Genomic DNA, 23,961 nt, shown 5'->3' with positions numbered 1-23,961 from the left:
AGTGATCAAGACAATGTGGTATTAGCAAAAAAGACAGATAAATGGAACAGAATAGGGAGCTCAGAAATACACCCACATAAATATAGTCAAATTATCTTTGAAAAAGGAGCAAAGGCAATAAATTCGGCAAAGGTAGAACCTTCAGCAAATCATGTTGGAATAACTCAATAACCACATGCAAAACAATGAATCTAGACATAGACCTCACATATTTCACCAAAATTAACTCAAAATGGATCACAGACCTAAAAGTAAAGTGCAAAACTGTAACACTCATAGGAGATAACAAAGGAGAAGACCCAGATGACTCTGGGTATGGCAATGACTTTTTAGATACAATACCAAAGACATGTTCTATGAAAGAAATAATTGATAAGCTGGACCTCATTAAAATTAAAAACTTCTATTCTGGAAGAGACAAATAAGAGAATTAGAAGACAATCCTTAGAGTTGGAAAAAAAGATATTTGCAAAAGACACATCTGAAAAAACTGCTACCCAAAATAAAAATTCTTACAACAGTAAGAAACACCCCCAATTAAAAAATGGGCCAAATACCTTAACAGACACCTCCCTCACCAAAGAAGATGTACAGATGGCAAATAAGCATACGAGAAGATGATCCATATCATACAGCATCAGGGAAATGAAAATTAAAACAACACTGAGATACCATAACATATCTATTAGATGGCCAAAATCTGGAACAGTGATTACACCAAATGCTGGTGAGGATAGGGAGCAACAGAAACCCTCATTCACTGACGGCATGAACACAAAATGGTCAAGCTAGTTTGGAAGACAGTTTGGTGGTTTCTCACAATACTAAGCATATTCTTACCGTACAATGCAGCAATTGTGCTCTTTGGTATTTACCCCAAGGAGCTGAAAACTTATGTCCACACAAAAACCTGCACAAAGATGTTTACAGCAGCTTTTGTTCATAATTGCCTAAACTTAAAAGCAACCAGGATGTTTCACTAGGTGGATGGATAAATGAACTGTAGTACATCCATACAATGGAATATTATTCAATACTGAAAAAAAAAAAGAGCTATCAAGCCATGAAAAGAAATGGAGGAGGGCTTCCCTGGTGGCGCAGTGGCTGGGAGTCCACCTGCCGATGCAGGGGACACGGGTTCATGCCCCGGTCCGGGAAGATCCCACATGCCGCGGAGTGGCTAGGCCCGTGAGCCATGGCCGCTGAGCCTGCGCGTCCGGAGCCTGTGCTCCACAACGGGAGAGGCCACAGCAGTGAGAGGCCCGCGTATCGCAAAAAAAAAAAAAGAAATGGAGGAAACTTAAATGCTTATTACTAAGTGAAAGAAGCCAATCTGCAAAGGCTACATGATGTAGAATTCCAACTACATAACATTCTGAAAAAGGTAAAACTATGGAGACAATAAAAAGATCAGTGGTTGACAGGGCTGGGAGTGTGGAGATGAATAAGCGAAGCATAGAGGATTTTTAGGGCCATGAAAATATTGTTTGATATTATAATGATGGAAATACGTCATTCATTATAAATTCTTCCAAACTCATAGATGCAGAAACCTAAGAGTAACCCTACTGTAAGCTATGGACTTTGGGTGGTTATGACATGTCAATGCAGGTTCACCAACTGTAACAAATGTATTACTCTGCTGGGGGATGCTGATCATGAGAGAGGCTGTGCACGCGTGGGGGTGAGGGTATATGGGAAATCTCAGTACCTTCCTCTTAATTGTGCTGTGAACGTAAAAATACTCTAAAAAACAGTCTTAAAAAATAAAATTTTTAAAAAGGATGAATGAATAAAGTGAAGGTCCCTAAATATACCTCTTCGTTCCTGGTCTCATTTTCCTTGCTCTCTCCCCAGAGCTCATGTTATTTTGAAATTAATGATTATTATTGGAAGGCATATATTTATACATTCATTACATCTGCATATATGTAAAGCAATACATAGCACCATCTGTCATGTTCTCAGGCTTTAAATACAATATCATACTGTATCTTTTTGCAACTTGCTTTTTCATGTAAGGGAGCTGAGAATTATCTACACTGATAAAATTTATAAATTTAAATATTGTATAGTAGTCTACTTAACAAATAAGCAAGTTTATTCATTTTTCCAATGAAGGAAAGACTGTTTTCAGTGTTTACCTATTATATAATAGTAATAAAAATTCTTATACATATGTGCCAGAGTTTCTCTAGGGTTTACTCTTAAAAGAGAAATTATAAGATTATAAGGTAAACCCATTTTTAATCTCAGTGAGCAGTTTGATAAAACTGAATAAAATGTTTGAAACATTTTATTCTCCTACAGTCAGAGTATAAGAGTTTCTGCCCTCATCCAACATTTAGTTCTGTTTTAGATTTAGATTTTGCCAGTCTCACGACTGATAAATAGGATCTTGCATCATTTGTTTTTCCCTAATAACTAGTTTATATCCTCTAAAAAGAGGCGGAACATCTTTTCATGTTTACTGGATATGTTCTTCTGTGATCTGCCTATTCATATCCTTTATCTATTTTTTTCAATTGAGTTATTTATATTTTCCTTAGTGATTTATAAACTTTTAGATACATTTTGGGTAACGTGTTCCCATATAATTATAATAATGTTATTTATTTTGTAAGTTTTGAAACAATCTTACACGTATAGAAAATTTTGAAGTATAGTAAAAAATATTTTTCCCTGAATCATTTGGGAATAAGTTACTGACATGAGGCCCCATCACCCCTGAAGGCTTTAATGTGTATTTCCAACAAAAATGACATTCTACTACATTATCTCAATATAACCAACAAGATCAGGCAATTAACATTAATCCTGCCAATGTAACATTTTAAAAAATAAAAATAGCAATGATTATTCTTTTAAAAAATAATAAAGAGTAGGGTTTCTACATTAAATCATGGTATCCACTCCTCAACAGATGATAATAAGGCTTTTAAACTCTTTATTCTTTCAGAAAAAGGGAGCATACATTAGCACTGACAGGATGTGAATAATTGCTTTCATTTTTTTCCTATTCTTGACAACACAAGAGGGAATGAGATTAAACTGCCTCTGGAAATTTAAACATTAGATCAAACTTTTTGAGAATAATTGCTGGGAAAAGCTGAGAGTAAAATCTCCTCTGGCAATTTCTTTCCAAAGCTCTCCTTCTGGGATGGTCTTAATACAGACCTATTCAGAGGCTAGGGTTAACCTTTAAAAATTCCTTTAAGATCTAAGATTCTTTTATCTCTTTTTATCTCGTGCAAATTATTTATGAGGGACATATATTCTGTGTTATTTAAGGTTATGTTTATATAGCAAACATAAAAATAATAATGACTGCAAATATTTTTTAGTATTAGCCCTATATCAAGAACTGTTATTAATTTTACATGTATTATTTGTTCTTAAGGACAACTCGATGGTATTAGAGTATCTTGTTCAATAGAAAAATAAGAAGAGAAAAACTGGAGGCAAGCAGTATAGACAACACTTTGGGTAATTTTTCTATAGTCTAAATAAAATAAGGTGGTAAAACTGAAGGAAGAAATTGAGTCAAGATAGATTTGTTTGTCTTTAAGCAGAAGAAGATACGATAGCACGATTGTATGTGATGGGAAAGAGACATAATAAAGGAAAAACTGATGATGTGGTAGAGAGAGGGGATCTGTGAAAGCAACGCCTTTGAGTGATGGGATCTAATGCAAAAGCAGAGTACTTGGTCTCTGCTAGGAGCAAGTACAGTCCATCCGTATTAACAGGAGAGAGGAAAGATTTTAAGGAGAGAAATGCAGAGTTGGTGTTGCTTAGAAAAATGAGAGGTACACAGAACACGTAGTCTTTCGTGTCTATGAAGTGTGTTATGTATGTGAATGTCATCATCGGGTATCTTTTGGCAGGAAAAGGGTTGGGACTGCTACCTTGAATCTACCTGTTTCTGGTTTTCTTTAGATTGTGCTATAGTTGTAATGTTCCCAAAGCTTTTATCAACTTCTGTCTCCACATTTACCCATTACTGCTCCTGAGTATGAGAGTTATACAAAAGCCCAGAAAGATAAAGTAGAGACTGTATTTCCTTAAAATATATTTTCTGTCTCAATAAGAAGTACATGTGAGGATAAGGATTTCAGAAAGAAAAATATGTTCCTTTTTTTTTTCTTGCATCTGTTTCCTCTGAACTAAATGAAGCCATAGTTTACAGATTTTATCTAGAAGTTCTGAATATACCAATTGGCCAGTTCAACTCACTGATTAGACAAAAAAAAGTTATAAATAAATTCTAAAACATAATTTCTTCTCTCATTTTCTGTCTACTAAAAAATGAGTCATTAGATTACTTTGAAACTTGAATGCTTCACATACTATTCAAAGGACTTTTCAGTTATAAATAAATAAAGAAGCTAAAGATAAACCACATCCATACCTCTCACAGCTGACTGGGAAGGCTGAGTCAAAACTTTGATGTCTAATGCACTGTGGATATTTTCTTCTATAGCAGCACAATATCCATCCACGACACTGGTAATAGTATCCTTCAAAGTTCCAAGATTATGGAAAACCTGAAGAGCTGTTCCGACCTGGGTTGGATTCTTTAAAAAGGTGGTGGTGGGGTGAGTTGGGAATAGATATAAATAGGAAAATAAACACAAACAACATAACTCTACAACTTTAAGTGGTACTTGAGCAGTTACTACAATATTTTAAAATTATTACAGACAAGAACAAAGACAATGCATTTGGAACAAATATCATTTTTAGTCATTATTTATTTCCTAAAAGACAAAGTTAAATACCATGTGTATGCTTTCCTCCCTTTCCCTTTCCCTCCTCCTTTAAAGGATAATAACAAAATTAAAAATCTGTTATATTATTAGGGCTTACTTAAAATTTACTCCCAATCCCTACGAAGAGAGCCATGCTGGAACTAACAACAACCCTGTATTTGTTTAGAGAATAAATAAATGAATTCTGCAGAGTCAACTAACGGCTGAGCTATGCAGACTGATACTATTATTCATTATATTTCCTTCCTTCCTTCATTCACTGAAACTACAAATATCTATAGAGTGCTTACTATGGGTCTATCTTGCTTCTATGTGCTGGAAATACAGTAGTAAATAAAACCAATTGAGTCTCTGCCCGCATGGATCTTGTATTTACTAAGAAATGTATAAAAGGTAAATGTAAGAGAATATCAGGTAGTGTAAATGCTATAAAGGAGGAGGAAGGGAATAAGAACAGAGAATGATGTGGATTATTATGGAGGGAAGAGTCAGAGAACGCATCTCAGGGTGTTATTTAAACGGAGACCTACATATAATGAAATCTATGGAGGGTACGGGGAAATACAGATCTGGGCAGAGGTATCAGTGAAAGTGCAGAGGTAGTAATGTGCTTGGTAGCTAGTGAAAACAGCAATTAGGTCATAATGGTGGCTGGAGCAGAGTGACTGAAGCAGAGAGAGGTAAGCAATGAGGTGGGGAGTAGAAATATCATCTATGAGTAGATTAAGTCCATAGTGATATAAATAGGTTGCTGGATGTGTCACTAAGTAAATGACTGAATTAACAAGGCAGATCTTGTACACCAACATATATGTCCAGGCCCAAATAGCTGAAATTCCTCTTTCATTTATGATTCAGTGTCTGTTATTAAAGGTACATAGTTAAAAAGTTAGATTATTTCATTAACATTTTCTTGACTGTTAAGTTTATAAACAACACAAAATATTATTTCTGAAATCTATTGGTGTTAGTAACAGTACATGCCTCAGATACACACACACACACACACACACACACACACACACACAGAGGCAGAGCAGAATCAACTTAAAGACGATATCAGGAAACATGGTTGGTGAATACTGATACCCATTTTAGACATTTTTAATATTAAACAAGAAAGAGAAGCAAATGAACATTGTTTCATATTAAAATATGTTTTAATGAAAAAATTTTAACTTGTATGATTATAATAGAATTCTATTCTAATATATACTGTCAATTCTGTATCAATGTAGTAACAAAGAAAAGGGGAGAAAATAAACTATTTCATACAAAATTATTAACTGAAAATATGGGGTATAGCACTTTGGTTGTTGTTAGTTCCACTCCATTCATAGTGATTTTTTTTTTCACTTTTTAGTAGATATCAAAAATCAAAATTAGGCAGCTATAAAGAAATTTCCCCTATCACTATTCAAATGTCTATATAATCTAAGAAAGCATTACCTAAGCAATTTCAAATAATATCTTCACCTTATAATACTAGAATATAGACACAGAGTGTAAAATTTTATTTATTGCCTTTATTATCCTCAAAGGATCTGAAAAGCACAGGTTCTCAACATACAGGGTTTCAGTAACTTAACAATAATTCTGTAACTTCAATAGCTTACAGTGAATGTACGCTGGAAGTTGTATGTTAACTGAAAACACTTAAAGTCATGTTTTACTTGAAAGATCTAGCTAAAATGGAGCAGCTTTGTATGTTTCTACTCCAAAAATTATTGACTACCAAAAACTTTCAAAACAGTAACATGTACAGTGCATTATTAAAGAAGCATCCAATATCAGAATGGCTATCATCAAAAAGACAACAAATAAGTGTTGGCAAGGATATGAAAAAAGGGAACCCTCATGCACTGTTGGTGTGAATGTAAATTGGTACAGCTACTGTGCAAAACACTATGGAGGTTTCTCAAAAAATTAAAAATAATACCATACAATCCAGCAATTCCACTTCTGGGTATTTACCCAAAGAGTACAAAAATACTAATTCAAAAAGATATATGTGCCCCTATGTTCAGTGAAGCATTATTTACAACACACAAGATATGGAAGCAACCTAAGTGTCATCAATAGATTAATGGATAAAAAAAATGTGGTATATACAATGGAACATTACTCAACCATAAAAAAGAATGAAATATTGCCATTTGTGACAACATGGATGGACCCAGAGGGTTTATGCTGAGTGAAATAAGTCAAGAGAGAAAAAGACAAAAACTGTATGATCTCATGTATATGTGGCATCTAAAAAACAAAACAAATGAACAAGCCAAACAAAAGACAGACTCACAGAGCAAACTGGTGGTTGCCAGAGGGGAGTGGGATTGAGCGGTTGGGTGAAATAGGTGAAAGGGATAAAGAGTTACAAAATTCCACTCACAAAATAAGTAAGTCACAAGGATGCAATGTATACCATAGGAAATATAGTCGATAATACAGTAATAACTTTGCATGGTGAGAGATGGTAACAAGACCTATTGTGATGATCATTTAGTAATGTATCTGATTGTCAAAACATTATGTTGTACACCTGAAACATAATATTACAAGTCAACTATACTTCAATAAAAAAAATCTAACATAATATTTATAATAACTATAATTTAAACTACTTATAAAAATTCTAGATGTAATTTTAAGCTTTCTAATTAACATGACCACTTTTTCTATTAATGCCAGTTATTTATATTCATAGTTTAATATAAACTTATCATTTTTTAGTTGGGAAACTACAAAAATGATAATTTTAAATTAAATTCTTTAACATACAGAGGAATATGCACATTATGTAGGCATAGCTTTATGAAATATCACAAAGTGAACAAACCTCTGTAACTACCACCTAGACCACAAAACCAAATATTAGCAGAACCTCTGAATCTTTTGTGGCTTCCCCAACTGCATCTTTCCAAATATTATCACTATCATAATTTCTAACACCATTCTTTAGTTTTACCTGTTTTTGAATTTTACATAAATAGAACCATAAAGTATTATTTTGTGTCTGGCTCCTTTTAGTCAATATCTTATTTGTAAAATTCATCCATGTTGTTGTATGTAGCAGGTGTCGTTTTCACCACTGTGGAGTATTCCAGAGTGGAAATTTACTTTGGTTTATGTATCCATCCTTCTGTTAACATACATTTGCATTATTTCCATTTTTCAGGTATTTTAAATAATGCCACCATGAACATTCTAGCGCACAGCTTTTAGTGAACGTATGTATATGCACTTCTGTTGGCTAAGAGTAGAATTGCTGGATCATATGGTATTTGTATGCTTAGTATTTGTAGATACGGCCAATTTTCCAAAGTGATTGTACCAACTTATACCCTGACCAGAAATACGTGCTCCCCAATCCTGCCAAAATTTAGAATTATCATACTCTTTCATTTTATCTGTACTTTTGAGTGAGCACTATTGTTTTAATTTACATTTCCATGATGGCTAAGGAGTTATCCCTTTTTGCTTGTTAACTACCCATTTGGATATATTCTTTTGTGAAGTGCATATTCATCTCTCTTGTCTATTTTTCTCTCTTTTTTTTTTGTCCTTTACATATTTGTACAAGTTGTTCATATATTCTGGGTATAATCACTTTGATGACTGTATATACTGCAAATATGTTCTCCCACTCTTAAGAAGTCTTTTAAGGCAGAGAAGTTCCTAATTTGAATGCAGGCCATTTTATTGACCTTATTCTCCATGGTTAGCACTTTCAGTATCCTGTTTGAAAAAAATTTTTTGTCCCATCCCACATTCATGAAGATGTCTTTCAATCATGAAAATATCTTTCTTTCATGAAGTTATCCTCCAGAACCTCTATCGGTTTACCCTTCACATTTAGATATACAATCCAACTGGAATTAGCTTCTGCATAATGTGAGACAAGAGCCAAGATGAGTGTTTTTCTGTATGAATATCCGATTGACCCAGCACAATTTATTTGAGAAAACAAAGAAGCAAATGATAATCTTTCTCTCCTCAATCTCAAGGGTTACCTCTGCAATAAGTCAAGTTTCCATTTATGTGTTTTTGTTTCTGGACCATCAATTCTGTGCCATTTCTCTGTCCTTACACTAATTCACCTATGTAAATTATTGTAGCCTTAAAGTAAGTTTTGATAGTCCTCTGCCTCTGTTCTTATCAATTTGATATAGGCTACTCTTGGTTCATGGTACATCCATATAAATTTTATAACAGGCTTGACAATTTCCATTTAAAACAAAAAGGCCTGTGGAACTATGGGTTTGCACTAAGTCTACAGATAAAATTAGAAAAAATGGAAATCTCTGTAATATTGAGCTCTCCAATCCATGAATATATTATCTCTCTTCATTTATTCAGGTCTCCTTTAATTCCTCTTAATATTATTATAGTTTCTGTAAAGGGATTTTACATATCTTTGATTTTTACTATTCCTACACATTTGATGTTTTTTGATATTATAAATAGTAATTTAAAATTTTTGTTTATCTGTTGCTATTATATTAAAAACACCACTGATTTTTCTAAATGGAATTTTACCAAACTTTCAAAACTCAGTCATTAATTACTTTATTTGTAGATTGTTTTGGATTTGCTATACATAAGATCATGTTATCTCTGAATAATCTTTATTTTTTTCCTTTCTAGTCCTTCTACATTTTATTGCCTTTTTTTTTTTTTTTTTTTTTTGCTGTACGCGGGCCTCTCACTGTTGTGGCCTCTCCTGTTGTGGAGCACAGGCTCCGGACGCGCAGGCTCAGCGGCCATGGCTCACAGGCCCAGCCGCTCCGCGGCATGTGGCATCTTCCCAGACCGGGGCACAAACCCGTATCCCCTGCATCAGCAGGCGGACTCTCAACCACTGCACCACCAGGGAAGCCCTTATTGCTTTTTCTTATAACCCTGGTTAGGAGAGTCAGTAATCTGCTGAGTAAAAGTGATAAAAATGGATTAATGAAGTTCTATTCTTGGTCTGCTAAGAGTATTTTTACACACAGATTGATGCTGAACTTTATTAAATGCTTTCTCTCTTTGTATGTGTTGAGATCATCAATTTTTTTCCTTTACTGAAGAAATTACATTACACTTCTAAACAAATGCCATTTTGGTCATGATAAATTACCCTTTTTAGATGTCCCTGACTTACATTTGCTAATAGTTTGTTTAGTATTTTTGCATCAATTTTCAAGAAAGATAGCTATTAAATTTTCTTCCCCATGATATCCTTATCTTGATTTCAACTTTATACTGGCTTTATAAAATAATCATGTAAGCATTGCCTCTTTTTCAATTCTTATATAGAGTTCATGTAACATTAGTTTATTTACATGCATGTGTAGTCAGTTAAGTTGAGATGAGGTCATACTGGATTATGCTGAGCTCTAAATCCAATGACTGATGTCCTTATGAGAGAATAACACGCTCAGAGACACACACAGTGAAAAAGGTCTCTTGACAAGAGAAAGAGAATGGAGTGACACAGTTAACAAGCCATGGAACTTCAAGCACTGATTGGAGCCACTAGAAGCTAGGAAAAGACAAGGTATGATTCTTCCTTAGAGCCCTCAGAAGGAGACTGACCCTGCCAACACCTTAATCTGGATTTCTAACCTCCAGAACTATGATAGAATAAATTTGTTGTTTTAAGTTACCTGTTTGTGGTAATTTGATATAGCAGCCCTAGGAAATCAATACAGAGGGTTAAGAGCAACAGGAAAAAAATACATATGCTTGGGCTTCCCTGGTGGCGCAGTGGTTGAGAGTCCGCCTGCCGATGCAGGGGACACGGGTTCGTGCCCCGGTCCGGGAAGATCCCACATGCCGCGGAGCGGCTGGGCCCGTGAGCCATGGCTGCTGGGTCTGCGCGTCCGGAGCCTGTGCTCCGCAACGGGAGAGGCCACAACAGTGAGAGGCCCGCGTACCGCAAAACAAAACAAAACAAAACAAACAAACAAAAAATACATATGCTTGCAACCCAAATATCCATTGAATGAAGAAAATATGTATTCATATGATGAAATATTACTCAGCCTTAAAAAGGAAAGAAATCCTGTCACATGCTACAACATGGATGAACTTTGAGCATATTATGCTACGTGAAAAAAACCAGTCACACAAAAAATTACTGTGTGATTACATTTTATGAAGATAATATTATTTATATATTATTTATATGAAGACTCTACATATGGAGACAAATTCACAGACAGAAAGTAGAACAGTGGTTGCCAGGGGCCGAGGGACAGACAGGAATAGGAGTTGTTTTTCAATGGACACAGAGTTTCAGTCCAGTGAGATGAAGAGACTTCTGGAGACTGGATGAGCATTAATGTAAACGTACTTAACACTAATGAACCCTGATGGTGGTAAATTTCATGTTGTGTATTTTATCACAATTTAAAAAACACATATGCTTGGATTTCATCTTCTTTGATAGGTTTAGGAATGAGGCCAAGGAATCTGGATAACTGTGATAAACCTAATTTTTCTACTGTAGTCATCCAGTAAGGACCTATTATGAACCAGGCATTACTTTAGGGGCTTGATACACGTGAGGTCTAATCCTCCCCAACAAAACATTCAAAATAGTTGTACTGTTCTCTACTGAAAGACAGGGAAACTGAGGAATAGAGAAGTTAGCCGAAGCTCCAAGACAACAAAGAATAAATGGCAGAGCAAGGATTCAAACATTAAAATGTCTGCTTTTAAAGTTCATGCTTTTTCCAAATAACAATGGTTACTTGCAAATAACTGTTAGTACCAATTAAAGTCTGATTTTCTTTAAGCAGTAAAATAAAGTTTAAAAGTAAGTAAGAATGACCAATAAATGCTATCTTTTTACTTTGCTAATAAGTAAGGACATTTTTTAAAACTTCACTATCTGCTATCATCACTTCATAAAAGGAAAGTTATTTAAATAACAAGAAAAATAGGGAGGAAGTTCTCAGAGTAAATCACTACCTTGTTTTTATTCTGAATTTTAATGAGAACTGATAAAACCTCAGCATGATTGCTACCAACGTACAGGTCAGTGTCGGGAAACCTATACTTATGTTACCTTTCTGTACAAATGAACAGGTTGGCCAATCTTGCTTGCATACAATATCCTCAAGTTTAAAGTCTCTCTGAAAACTGCCCATGAAGAAATTCCTTCTTTCCTAGTACCCTGGGGGCCACTGTGTTCTCTGGGAAGTTTAATGGTTTTAATTCAGTGACAAATAGTTAATCAATTCCTTGCCTCACTTACCAGGCTCCCCATTCTCTGCTGCAAATCCCAACTTTAGCAGAGTTTAAATCAGTAAAACCATAAATTGCCCTTAACAGGATCCTCTTTCTCATCCCACAGGTAGTCCTTGCAAATACAATGCGAACACTTCAATTCACTGCTCATCTTGGAACTGCCTGCTTTGTGGGCCTATTTTCTCAGTGCTCCGGGATCAGCTCTAGGACTTCTCTGTTTCCTTACACCACCTACCCAACCACCCATCTTTACAAAACCAGACCCACTCTCGGTACTTTGTGCCCTTGCGAGGTCTGCATTCATTGCCATGTCCCACCCTGATCTGTGGAAACAGTATACTACATGGAGATGCCTTCTCCCCTAGACAGTAATGCTTAAAATGGCCTTCATATCCATTAATTTTCTTTTGTCAACAGAACATAAGTAGAATAACTATTACAATGCTCATTTCACAGTTAGGTAACTAAGGTACCGAGAGGACAGGCCCATAGCTGGATACTGGCAGGCCAGTTTTAGGCCTCGGCCCCTTCACTCCCTATTCTATACCCTGCAACAGGTCATCCTGTCACCACTTGTCTCTAAATCTCCAGATATACCAGTTTTGCAGGTATTTGTAAGAGATCTCAAAACAAAATAACCACATTTGAAGAAGACCACACTTTCTAGAAAGAGATAAACTACTGAAAAGGTAGCAATGTCTTCTAGACAACGTCTTCTCTTTAAATGAGAGAGTCAATATTCTAGGAGCAATTTTTCTACAAATTGTCACTGTGACCTTCAATAAATCACTTAACCATATATGAAATTTCCCAACTTCAGAAACTGTAATATAAAACGAGATGAAAGACCAGGTAATAGAGTAGATCTACTTCATAAGTAGATCAAGACAGATTTCTACGTCTTCAAAAACATTTCGGGAGATGGCACAACCATTTGCTTTTTAAACTAAAATTATTTCTTTTGCTTTGGAAACAAATATGGATGATGTCATTTTTTTCTTTCTTTTTCAACAACTCTGTAGCATACACGGGAGGAAAATAAAACCACACAAGAGTACAGTCAGAAAAGAAGCACAGTTGTTTAGGATCCCTAAAAAGCTTGCCAGAACAGGAACACTGGGCTTCCCTGGTGGCACAGTGGTTGAGAGTCCGCCTGCTGATGTGGGGGATGCGGGTTCCTGCCCTGGTCCCGGAAGATCCCACAAGCCGCAGAGCGGCTGGGCCCGTGAGCCATGGCCGCTGAGCCTGCGTGTCTGGAGCCTGTGCTCCGCAACGGGAGAGGCCACAACAGTGAGAGGCCCGCGTACCGCAAAAAAAAAACCAAAACAGGAACACTGTAACCAAAGCAACAGCTGGCACTCAGCTAACGGAACAGAGAGATAGCAAGACTGCTGTAAATATTGTGCCATAAAATAGTAAGCAACGTTCTCGCGTTAACTAAGCTATAGTTAATAAGAGATGACCTCTGTGAGCATAAATACAGTATTAAATCAAAAGTCTGATAGGATTTTAAAAGCTTCATATAATTGAAATTAGAAATGGAAAAGGTGACAGAATTTGATTTAATTAGAAACAAAATGCAAAAATCACATAAATGTTCAAGACCAGGATGCCACTCTGCAAGGATCAAATAATCCTTGTATCACAAAGACTAATGATCACATTTTACTTTTTCCCCTAATGAACTAATTCTTCAGCAGTTAAATTCTTTTTCTTTAGGTTTCATATACAAAAGAATACAATAAGCCAAGGGAAGGAAAAGGACAAATAAAAGAAGATAAAATTTCCTGCTGCTATTCTGCTATTTTGGTTATTAGGAGGTTTCAGGACTACAGTATTTCTTCAAGGTTTGATTAGTAATCCATTTCATACTCAATTAAGACAAAAAATAAGTACCCCCAAAATCACATTAAAAAGGGGGGGAGTGATGGAGAAAGGTGGGGAGGGAGATGGAGAGGGAAATGATCTACAAGTCCCCAACCCGGCTTCCCGAAAAACATAGAGGTTATAGTGAGAAAAATGCAAAGTCAGTTCAAGCAAAAATTCAAAGAACAGGTAACTTCCACTATATAGACAATCCTTACTGCTGGGGGGGAAAAATAAAAGCTTATTATTTTATTTTTTTTCTAGCACAGAAAGGATACAGATCTAAGAATTTTTATCACAAAGAAGATAATTCTTTAAACCACTACCTCCGAAGACTACGTATTTAATAAAATTAGGCTAGCTTTCAGGTAAATTTAAGACAATAAAAAACATAGCACCTTGGGCTTCCCTGGTGGCGCAGCGGTTGAGAGTCCACCTGCCGATGCAGGGGACACGGGTTCGTGCCCCGGTCCGGGAATATCCCACATGCCACCGAGCGGCTGGGCCCGTGAGCCATGGCCGCTGAGCCTGCGCGTCTGGAGCCTGTGCTCCAAAACGGGAGAGGCCACAACAGTGAGAGGCCCGCATACGGCAAAAAAAAAAAAAGAAAAAAAGCATAGCACCTTAATCATGCACAATAACTGAAGAATTCTAAGATCCAAATATTTTATTTCTCCAAAATGGTGTTAATAAATTCACAACATCTTATACATAACAAGTATATCATAGGCCAAAATACTTAAGGCAGTTTATAGTAACTGTGTGCCCTAACATGATACATACACTGGACACGTTTTTTGAATCTATGACATGTCTAAAACACTGAAGACTTAATGGAGCCCCATGGGAGATTACAAGTACTGAAGGAAGAGAGAATCGCATTAAATAACGTAATTTAAAGGCAAGAATTATATTAGCTACCTCGGTTGTGATCCCGAGCTTACCAGTGGCTTTTCTGATTCAATAGCATGGAGCCCACTAATACTTGATATGTACTTCTCAGCTAACCTAATAAGATTATATCAGAACCTGTTAACAATCAGCAGTCAACAGTGCAAAACCCAAATGAAATTAAGAAACTAAGAAGAACATTTAATAGCGCAGTATGATCTTATCAACCAAAAATCACCTTTATTCTAGCCCTTTTTGAAAAGCAGCAGAAAAAAAGAAGAGCTATAAAAAGGCACGGGAAAAATGAGAGGAAAAAGAAAAAGAAGGAGACAAAAGAATGAAAGTGAACATGTATTGGAAGAGGAAGGTTCTACAAAAAAAAGAAGTAATAACACAAAGAGCCTAAAAAATGGAGAAGGTAAAGAGATGATCAATATACAGAAAAAGGCTCTTTTAACTTCCAAATTCTTTATAAAATGAACCTTGAGAGCATAGTTTATATGAATCTACAGTTTGGCATTAAGTAAAAGTTTTTAAATGATGCCAATACTTAGAATAATATTCCCATCCTATAAGATAATAGCAGATAATACTTCAAGGACACTAAAAATGTGTTTAATAATAAAATGAATTTTATAGGAAAATAAAAGTAATCATGAGACATGAATGTTTCAAGCACCCAAATCTCACTCTGTCAATATAAATTTTTAACTTAAATGTATATATGTGGCTTACTTTTTTTTTTTTTTTTTTTTTTTGCGGTACGCGGGCCTCTCACTGTTGTGGTCTCTCCCGTTATGGAGCACAGGCTCCGGACGCGCAGGCTCAGCGGCCACGGCTCACGGGCCCAGCCGCTCCGCGGCATGTGGGATCCCCCTGGACTGGGGCACGAACCCGCGTCCCCTGCATCGGCAGGCGGGCTCTCAACCATTACACCACCAGGGAAGCCCATAGCTTACTTTTAAATAAAGCAATACAATATAATAATTCTAGTCATTCTGTGCTTTACCAAAGATATTTATGGCAGGCATTATTAGGTATTCCCTAAAATTCATTCCCTCCTTCTTTCTTATTACTAAAATCCTAATTTTCTCCAGGGGTGGCAGTGTGCACTGCAACAGGCAATAGTTCTTTAGTAGCTTAAGCCAATGTTTACAGTTCTGTTCCTCTTTCCAGATACTTGCTTTCATAGTCCTCCTGACAGTTGGGGTTACCATGAGACCCATATCTGGTCAATGAGACATAAGGATAGGTCCACTGGAGCAATTTTGAAAAAGGATTTTGTAATGCTGCCTTTTGGCTGGCAGCTGGCACTGGCCCATCTCCACTCCGTGAACATGGATTAATGTCTGCAGTGTGACAGCTATCTTGTGACCATGACGTGACAAGCAAGGGGACACTAAGGAAGGCAGAATGGAAACAAAGACCTGCATGCTTGTGAAGTAGGGTGAAACAATATTAGCACCACCCACATCCAGACAAATCCCTATCTATTTAAGCCACTGTTGGTCTAGCTTGTTGTTATAGCACTAGCAGTCGCATCCAGCACCAAACTGATTAAAACACAATATATAAAAATACATGAGGGACTTCCCTGGTGACTTTGCCTTCCAATGCAGGGGGTGTGGGTTCGATCCCTGGTGGGGGAGCTAAGATCCCACATGCCTCACAGCCAAAAAACCAAAACATAAAACAGAAGCAATATTGTAACAAATTCAGTAAAGACTTTAAAAATGGTCCACATCCAAAAAAAAAAAATTCTAAAAAAAAAGAACGGAAACATGAATCTATAACAATACTTTAAAAAAAAAAGAAAAACAAAGGAGAACAAAAGTATGCCTCATTTGCTACCTTGGGTAGTGACTTATATAAACTCATTACTCTGTAAATTGGTAATAAAAAATGCAAAATTTAAACATTTATCCATCATTTAAAAAAGGAACTGCAGTTCAGGGTAACCAAATATCCTTAATTAATGAGTGAAAATTCTTCTTTACGTAAGAATCACGGCTAGCAAATATAAACTAATAAGAAAAATAGAAAACGACTTTTTCACAATCTCTGTTGAAAAAAATAAAAAGATTTAGGCAAAAATCATCAACAGACATTAAAACCATTAGGAGAAAAACTGACAGAGAAATAATTATTCTCAAGGTGCCAAAATATATGCAAATTCACAATGAAGTAATTCAGTGAAGGAAAAAAATAATCTTTTACAACAAAAGGTGCTCGAACAACTGAATATGTCTATGAGGAAAAAATGAACCTTACACTGTACATAAAAATTAAACTTAAAACATAAAATTATAAACTTCTAAAGGAAAACATAGGAGGAAAGCTTTCCAACTTTAGGGTAGGCAAAAATTTCTTATATAACATGCATATGAAAACATGGATAAACCGGCCTTTAGCAAAACTAAAAAATTTTGCTCTTCGTAAAAGATGATGTCTTTTGAAAAAAATTAATAAAGTTAACAAAAGCCTAGCAGGACTGATCAAGAAACAAGAAACAGCAACAAAGATACATTGTACAGAATAGGGAAATATAGCCATTATTTTGCAATACATTTAAATAGAGTATAAAAATATTGAATCACTGTGTTGCATGCCTGAAACCAATATATTATAAATCAACTATACTTCAATTTTTAAAAAATTTTTAAAAAGAAACAAGAAACGATCCAAAATATAAAAATAAAAGACAATTTCAAGGGGGAAAACAAGGCAGCATTATTCCTAATAGCCAAAAACTGTAACCAACTGAATGTCCATCAACCTATCAAGACATAAAAAAAGTGAGTAGATCCATAGGCTGGAACATTACTCAGCAGTAAAAAGGACTATCTGTACTTGCAACAACACAGATGAACCTAAATAAAATACTGTGCTAAATGAAAGAAGCTAAATATGTAAGATTACCTACTGTACGGTTCCATTTATATGACACTTTTAGAAAACAGCAACTCTATAGACAGAAAGCAAATCAGTGATTGCCTGGGTTTGGGGGTGGGAGGAAGAACTGACTGCAAACAGGAAGGGAAATGTTTTGTGGTGATAGCAGTTAAAAAAAAATCTGGGTTGTGAGATGGTTGCACAAATGTATAAATTTAGTAAACTCACCAAACTATATGCTTAAATGCACAAATGTAAATTACACCTCAATAACAATGCTAAAAGAAAAAAAGGCAAGCCATAGGATGGGAGGAAATATTTACAATTCACACTAATAACAAAAGACTGGTACCCAGAATACATTAAGAATTCTTACAAATCAGTAAGAAGACAATAAAGTCTTTAAGTGTTAGGCAAAGACCTTTCACTATTAGGCATTTGAAAAGTTGGTCACATCAGCAATCAAGAAAAGGCAAATTAAAACTACACTGAGAATCTACTATACCCCCATTAAAACGGCTAAAATTTAAAAGACTGACAACATCAAATTTTGGTGAGGATCTAGAGGAACAAAAATTCTAATCTACTGATATGGGAATGTGAAATGACAGAACCATTTTGGAACTAGCAGACTCTATAAAAAGTAAACATATCATTCTTTGCAAAAACCCAACCATTCTTTGCCTTAGGTATTTACTCAAGAAAAAGGAAACATGCTGAGACAAAGCCATGTATCTGCTCATAGCAGCTTTGTCTGCAGTATCCCTAAACTGGAAATAACCCAAATGCCTGTCAACAAGTGAACAGATAAATGTACTTCAATATAATGTAATGCTAACTACCAATAAAAATATGACCAAACTACCAATATACAGAACATGAATCAATCTCAAAATAACTATGTTGAATGGATAGAGCCACACACAAGAAAGAAAACACTGTATGACTCCAATTATATAAAACTATGGACAATGCAAATTAATCCATAGTGATGCAAAGTGGTTGCCTGGTTCTTCATTTTTTTCCAAACTACAAAATAAAAATTTTAGTATTTACTACTCTAATAAAAAGCCAACATAAGATTATCTAAATTGAGTAAAATAAAAGAGTTAACCAAGTACAAAAGTTCTGAATTTTTGAGAAACGGAAAACAACTTACACATAGATTAAAGAGTGATTACCAAATTTTAACCAAAGAGTAGTGACAGAATTCTATATGACATACAATGGAAATTCAGTCAGTTGATGAAAAAATTATTCACAGTTCAGTGACCTGAAAAACTATGGAAAGCAATAACACCAAAAGACCTTAAGGCTGAAAGCAGACAGTTAATTAGATGTGAATCTACACTGCAAGATAGCAATAAAATAACGAAGCAACCAATGTTACTGTGGGTTGTTCATGAAAGAGACTATGTCAAAGAAAAAGAAAATAACATGACTGGGGCTTCCCTGGTGGCACAGTGGTTAAGAATCCGCCTGCCAATGCAGGGGACGCAGGTTCGAGCCCTAGTCCGGGAAGATCTCACATGCCGCGGAGCAACTAAGCCCATGTGCCACAACTACTGAGCTGCGCTCTAGAGCCCGCGAACCACAACTACTGAGCCCACGAGCCACAACTACTAAGCCCGTGTGCCACAACTACTGAAGCCCATGTGCCTAGAGCCCATGCTCTGCAACAAGAGAAGCCACCGCAATGAGAAGCCCGCGCACCGCAACGAAGAGTAGCCCCCGCTTGCCACAAGTAGAGAAAGCCTGCGCGCAGCAACGAAGACCCAACGTAGCCAAAAATAAAATAAATTAATTTTAAAAAGAGGAAAGAAAATAACATGACTGTATAATATAGAAACAAGAAAAATATTACCACTTTACATTTGGCATAAAACAAAAACACAGAGAAACACCATATGATAATTAAAATATTGCAAAAGAGGAGATGGTGCTGGGAGGAAGAAAAGATGGAAGGAAGGAAAATGGTAAAGCGCCCACCATGAAGAAAATACAACCATTTAAAGCACACATCTAATGTCCTTAAAGGGCAAGATAGCAAATATTTTAGGCTTTGGCGGCCACATAGTATACATATGGTCTCTGCTGTATACTGCTCTTTCGGGTTTTTTTCCCCCAACCATATAAAAATGTAAAAACAGTTAGTACTTGAGCCATACAGAAACAGTCCACAGACTGTACTTTTGCCAATCCTTGATTCAGAATGTTAAATAACAGTTCAAATTAATTCCCACTCAAAAAAATATTAAAAAAATAGTAAGCACATGCTAAACAAGACTAATTAAGCTTTAGGGAAAACATTTAGATGATCAGTTTAAAATCTAAGGAAAGCTAACAGTGATAAGAGCAAACAGATGGGGGCAGGTGGCAAATTATCCACTGAGGCTGGTAAAATAAAGAAAACACATGAAACCTTTAGATCTGTGTAACTTGAAGAGCTCTTACTATAATCACCCTTTACATAATTTTTAATTGAGGTATAATTTACATACAACATTATATTAGTTTCAGGTATATAACATAATGATTTGATATTTGTATATATTTTAAAATGACTACCACAATAAGTCTAGTTAACATCTTTCACCACACATTGCTACAAAAATGTTTTTTCTTGTGGTGAGCACGTTTAAGATCTATTCTCTTAGCAACTTTCAAACATACAACACAGTATTATTAACTATAGTTGCCATGCTGTACATTATATCCTCATGACTTATTTATTTTATAACTAGAAGTTTGTATCTTTTGGCCCCCTTCACCCATCTCACCCATCCCCTCAAAGTATTTATTGCGTGTCAGGAAAAATGCTTCGTACAAGAGTTGAAAAATTACTGGAACTTTATATTTAGTAAATGCAAAAACACTGGGAACAAATATACAAAAGGAGTTTCTGTAGATTCAAATGATGAGATCTGTTGTAGAATTCATGAGACCAGCCAGGAAAACTAGCAGCTAACAATAGGAAAGCTAGACCTCTTAAAGCAGATATTCCACTTGACAAATCAACTGATATTGAGCCTACTATTGGTGTTTGTTGGGCACATAGAGAAGAAAAGGATCACAAAAGACTTGCTGCATGCTGAACTCTACCATAACTAATCAACAGAGTCAACTTAGCCAGGAAGTTCCTTTTGAAGTTTGAGAAAATGCTTAACTTCCATAAATCTTCAACACAACACATCTGAATTGGTACCCTCTCTGTGCTAAAAACAATTCAGAATTTTTAACTACAAAAGTAAAAAGGGTTCATAACATCATAATCACTTCCTGTATGCTATGTAGACATTTATTTAGTGAACTTCAATTCTACTTTGTCATCTTAGAGAGACTCTGTCTAGATCATGCTATCATGGTACTTTTAGCTGACAACTGATAAGCACCTGTACTCTGTGTGGACCTGACAGAGGAGGCTTTCTGACTTAGGGAAAAGGCAGGTTCGTGGATGTTTGCCTCCCAGTACTGACAACAATTACAACAGGGGAAATTACAGTCCAGCACAGAGCTGAAAGACCCTCTTCCTTGACTTTTAAAGACATATAAGCACATCATCTTCCTCCATCCTGGAACCTCCAGAAAGCCCAGCACTTGTTTATTGGAAAAGCTTATAATTCACAAGTTAAAGCCATCTTTCTAATTAAAATGTAATCATTTCACTGTGGGGGCCTGGTATCTATGGTGATGCAGGAACTCATCCAGATCAAAATCTCTGTCACCTATTTTTGAAAGCTAGTTACAGCTTGAGGTAATGGAGTCTGTTGCGATCTTGAAAATACTGTAAGGTTCTCTCTTTCGTTGTCTGGCTTCTTTCAATGAAAGATTCTCAGGATCAGCAAAAAAGAGAAATAGGAATCAAGGAAGAGCTGCAGACGGTCCCAATGTTTGGGACAAACACTGCCTGTCGAATTGACAAATGTTTTTCTAATGTGATGATAATGGTATGCTTCACCAGAAGATGAACTCTGGGTCATCAATCCTTCCAAACATTGTGTAAAGAAAGTAGCAGTGGTATCACTACAAACCTTTTCCATATAAACTTAATATGGCTTTGTGAAGTCAGAAGTTTACTTATAATTTTCTACTGTAAGAAGAAAAAACAGTTCCTTAGTATCTAAATAATTATTTAGTTTATGTCTTCCAAGACATAAATTTTGTAAAACTGTAGTGGAGACTTTGTAAGGCTACAAAGCTATTAAAACCTACAAATGAATACAGCACATTTAAGCAATTAACTAGAGAAAAAACAGTAATGATCAAAAACAAGTTATCTGCATTTATTTAAAAATTTTTGGTTTTGGAAAAAGAATGCTACAAAAAGAAATTACACTCATTTTCTTTTAGTAAATTTAAGTTTTACAATTAATTGATATTGAAAATGACAGTCCCAACTATATACTCAGTAAAAGGAGATCACTAATATTTTTGAGAAACCAAATTAATGTCAGAAGTTGATTATTAAATGCAAGTAAGGACATGTTAATTTTTCAAAAGTTCCTTGTGTACTGAACATCTCTATTCAGGTTATGAGCCTATAAACTATGAAACTGTAATATTTCATGAATGCAATATTACTTCAAAATTAAAATGCTATTGTTTTAGTCTATATATATAGTAAATATTAACAATATATTTAACTATTTCAATTATTTCTTATAAATGGGAGAATATATTTCGAGAAGCAAATAGATATAAGCTGCAGCATCTGTTTTAATGGGAAGTGGAAAGAGTATTCCAGGCATAAAAGGAACATGAAAGCCCTAAAGGAGGAAGGAAAATGGGCATGTGAAAAACTAAAAGAAAGCTTGTGAGACTGAGAAACAGAGAACACAGGGGAGAGTGGCATAAAAGGTGTATATTTACATGTTGATGAGAAGAAACAAAGTAAAAGACACAGGATGAAGATATGAGAGACAGAAATATAAACAAGATAAGAAAACGGGATCCAGAGTACAGGTGATGTGAGAGGCACCTCTGTGAAGCAGAAATTAAGGGCATCCGCCTTAGTTGGTATGTGGGGTGAGAGGGTAAGGTTAGTGGAAAGTGGAGAGTCTAAAACAGTCATTTCAGAGAATGGAAAAAAGAAAGTTGGCCAGAGAAACATAAAAATTTTGAGGAACTGGTTAAGATTAGTCATCACATGGAAGCTTCCCAAAGAAATTTTAACACTTTAAAAATTCCTTTTTCAATATAAATTGCTTCACAAATTGTCAAATGATTTAAAATGTAATTATTTAACAAAATTAGAATAAACTGCTTGGTTCTATTGAAGAAAGGGGGGTAGCAAGCACTCCAGACCATGACTCTACTGCTTGCTAGCTGAGTAATCTACAGCTAATTTCTTAACCTTTCCAGGCCTTTGTTTCCTTAACTATAAAAAGTGGATAATTATATCTTCCTCACATATTTGTCACTGTGACTGAGATAACAAATGTAAAGTGACTAACACAAAATCCCGGCAGAGAGGAGGCATTCAGTAAAGGTTAGTTTCATCCTTAATTCCCAAACTGCCTGCTGACACAGCTGGATGACACCTCTGACTTGTTGCTTTCTAAGAGGAAAAGGAAAGAGGCTCCAAAACACAGGCTCTTTCCACTAAAACATCCTGCTTCCCAAAAACATTATCTCAGGGACATCATTACTGATAAGGGTTTAATCTCCTCAGCTCTGCAAAGCCAGAAACCTGACTTTGTGAAAATAACGCAGAGTACCCAGGTCTGAGGGAGACAGACACACATGACTAAATTCAGAAATAAATGATGTTATAAACACAAATATCAATTTACACATGATAAATATTGTTAAAATTGTGAAATGAACCAGAATGTTAATATTGGCAAATCGGTACATTTTCTCCCTTTCGGAAAATTATGGAGGAAGCCAAATTATACTCAGAAGGTTACGTTATACCTATGGAATTTAACAAGACTAAGGAATTGGAAAACATTAATGGCTAATGTCAACAAACTATGATAAAATAATATATACAGCCTTACAAAGAGACAATATTCCCATCCACTGAGCAGAATCTACCTTCCTCTAAACCAGCCTGAAACATACAACAAAATTAAAGCTCCCTGGTTCTACGCAGACCATTTCACACTTACCCATGTAGACACACAATATTTTAGATTTTTTTCTTCTTTACCTTTCTAACAATTTCATTGATTACATACAGGCCATTGGCTAAACAACAACAGTCACCAACTTAAATAATCTTTTGACTAACTTTAGAGTCTGAAAATATAACAACACTATCAATATTTAGGGAATATTCGTTCCTTAAAAGTTTAACAGT

The 23,961-nt window shown here is 35.6% G+C and overlaps 1 protein-coding gene across 1 annotated transcript in view; it reads right to left on the bottom strand.

Moving 5' to 3' along the window:
- COG5 (component of oligomeric golgi complex 5) overlaps positions 1-23,961 on the bottom strand; it is a 284,211-nt gene that overhangs the window by 127,208 nt on the left and 133,042 nt on the right. Inside the window, exon 8 of the mRNA XM_029233621.1 lies at positions 4,412-4,577. Within this exon, the coding sequence (XP_029089454.1) occupies positions 4,412-4,577 (166 nt within the window). The remainder of the gene's footprint in view (positions 1-4,411; positions 4,578-23,961) is intronic.

Source organism: Monodon monoceros, unplaced genomic scaffold, assembly GCF_005190385.1.
Source record: "Monodon monoceros isolate NGI ecotype Baffin Bay Population unplaced genomic scaffold, NGI_Narwhal_1 Super_Scaffold_2, whole genome shotgun sequence".
Taxonomy (NCBI): domain Eukaryota; kingdom Metazoa; phylum Chordata; class Mammalia; order Artiodactyla; family Monodontidae; genus Monodon; species Monodon monoceros.
Note: the sequence above shows the minus strand (reverse complement) of the source record. Positions and strands in the feature narration are given on the sequence as shown.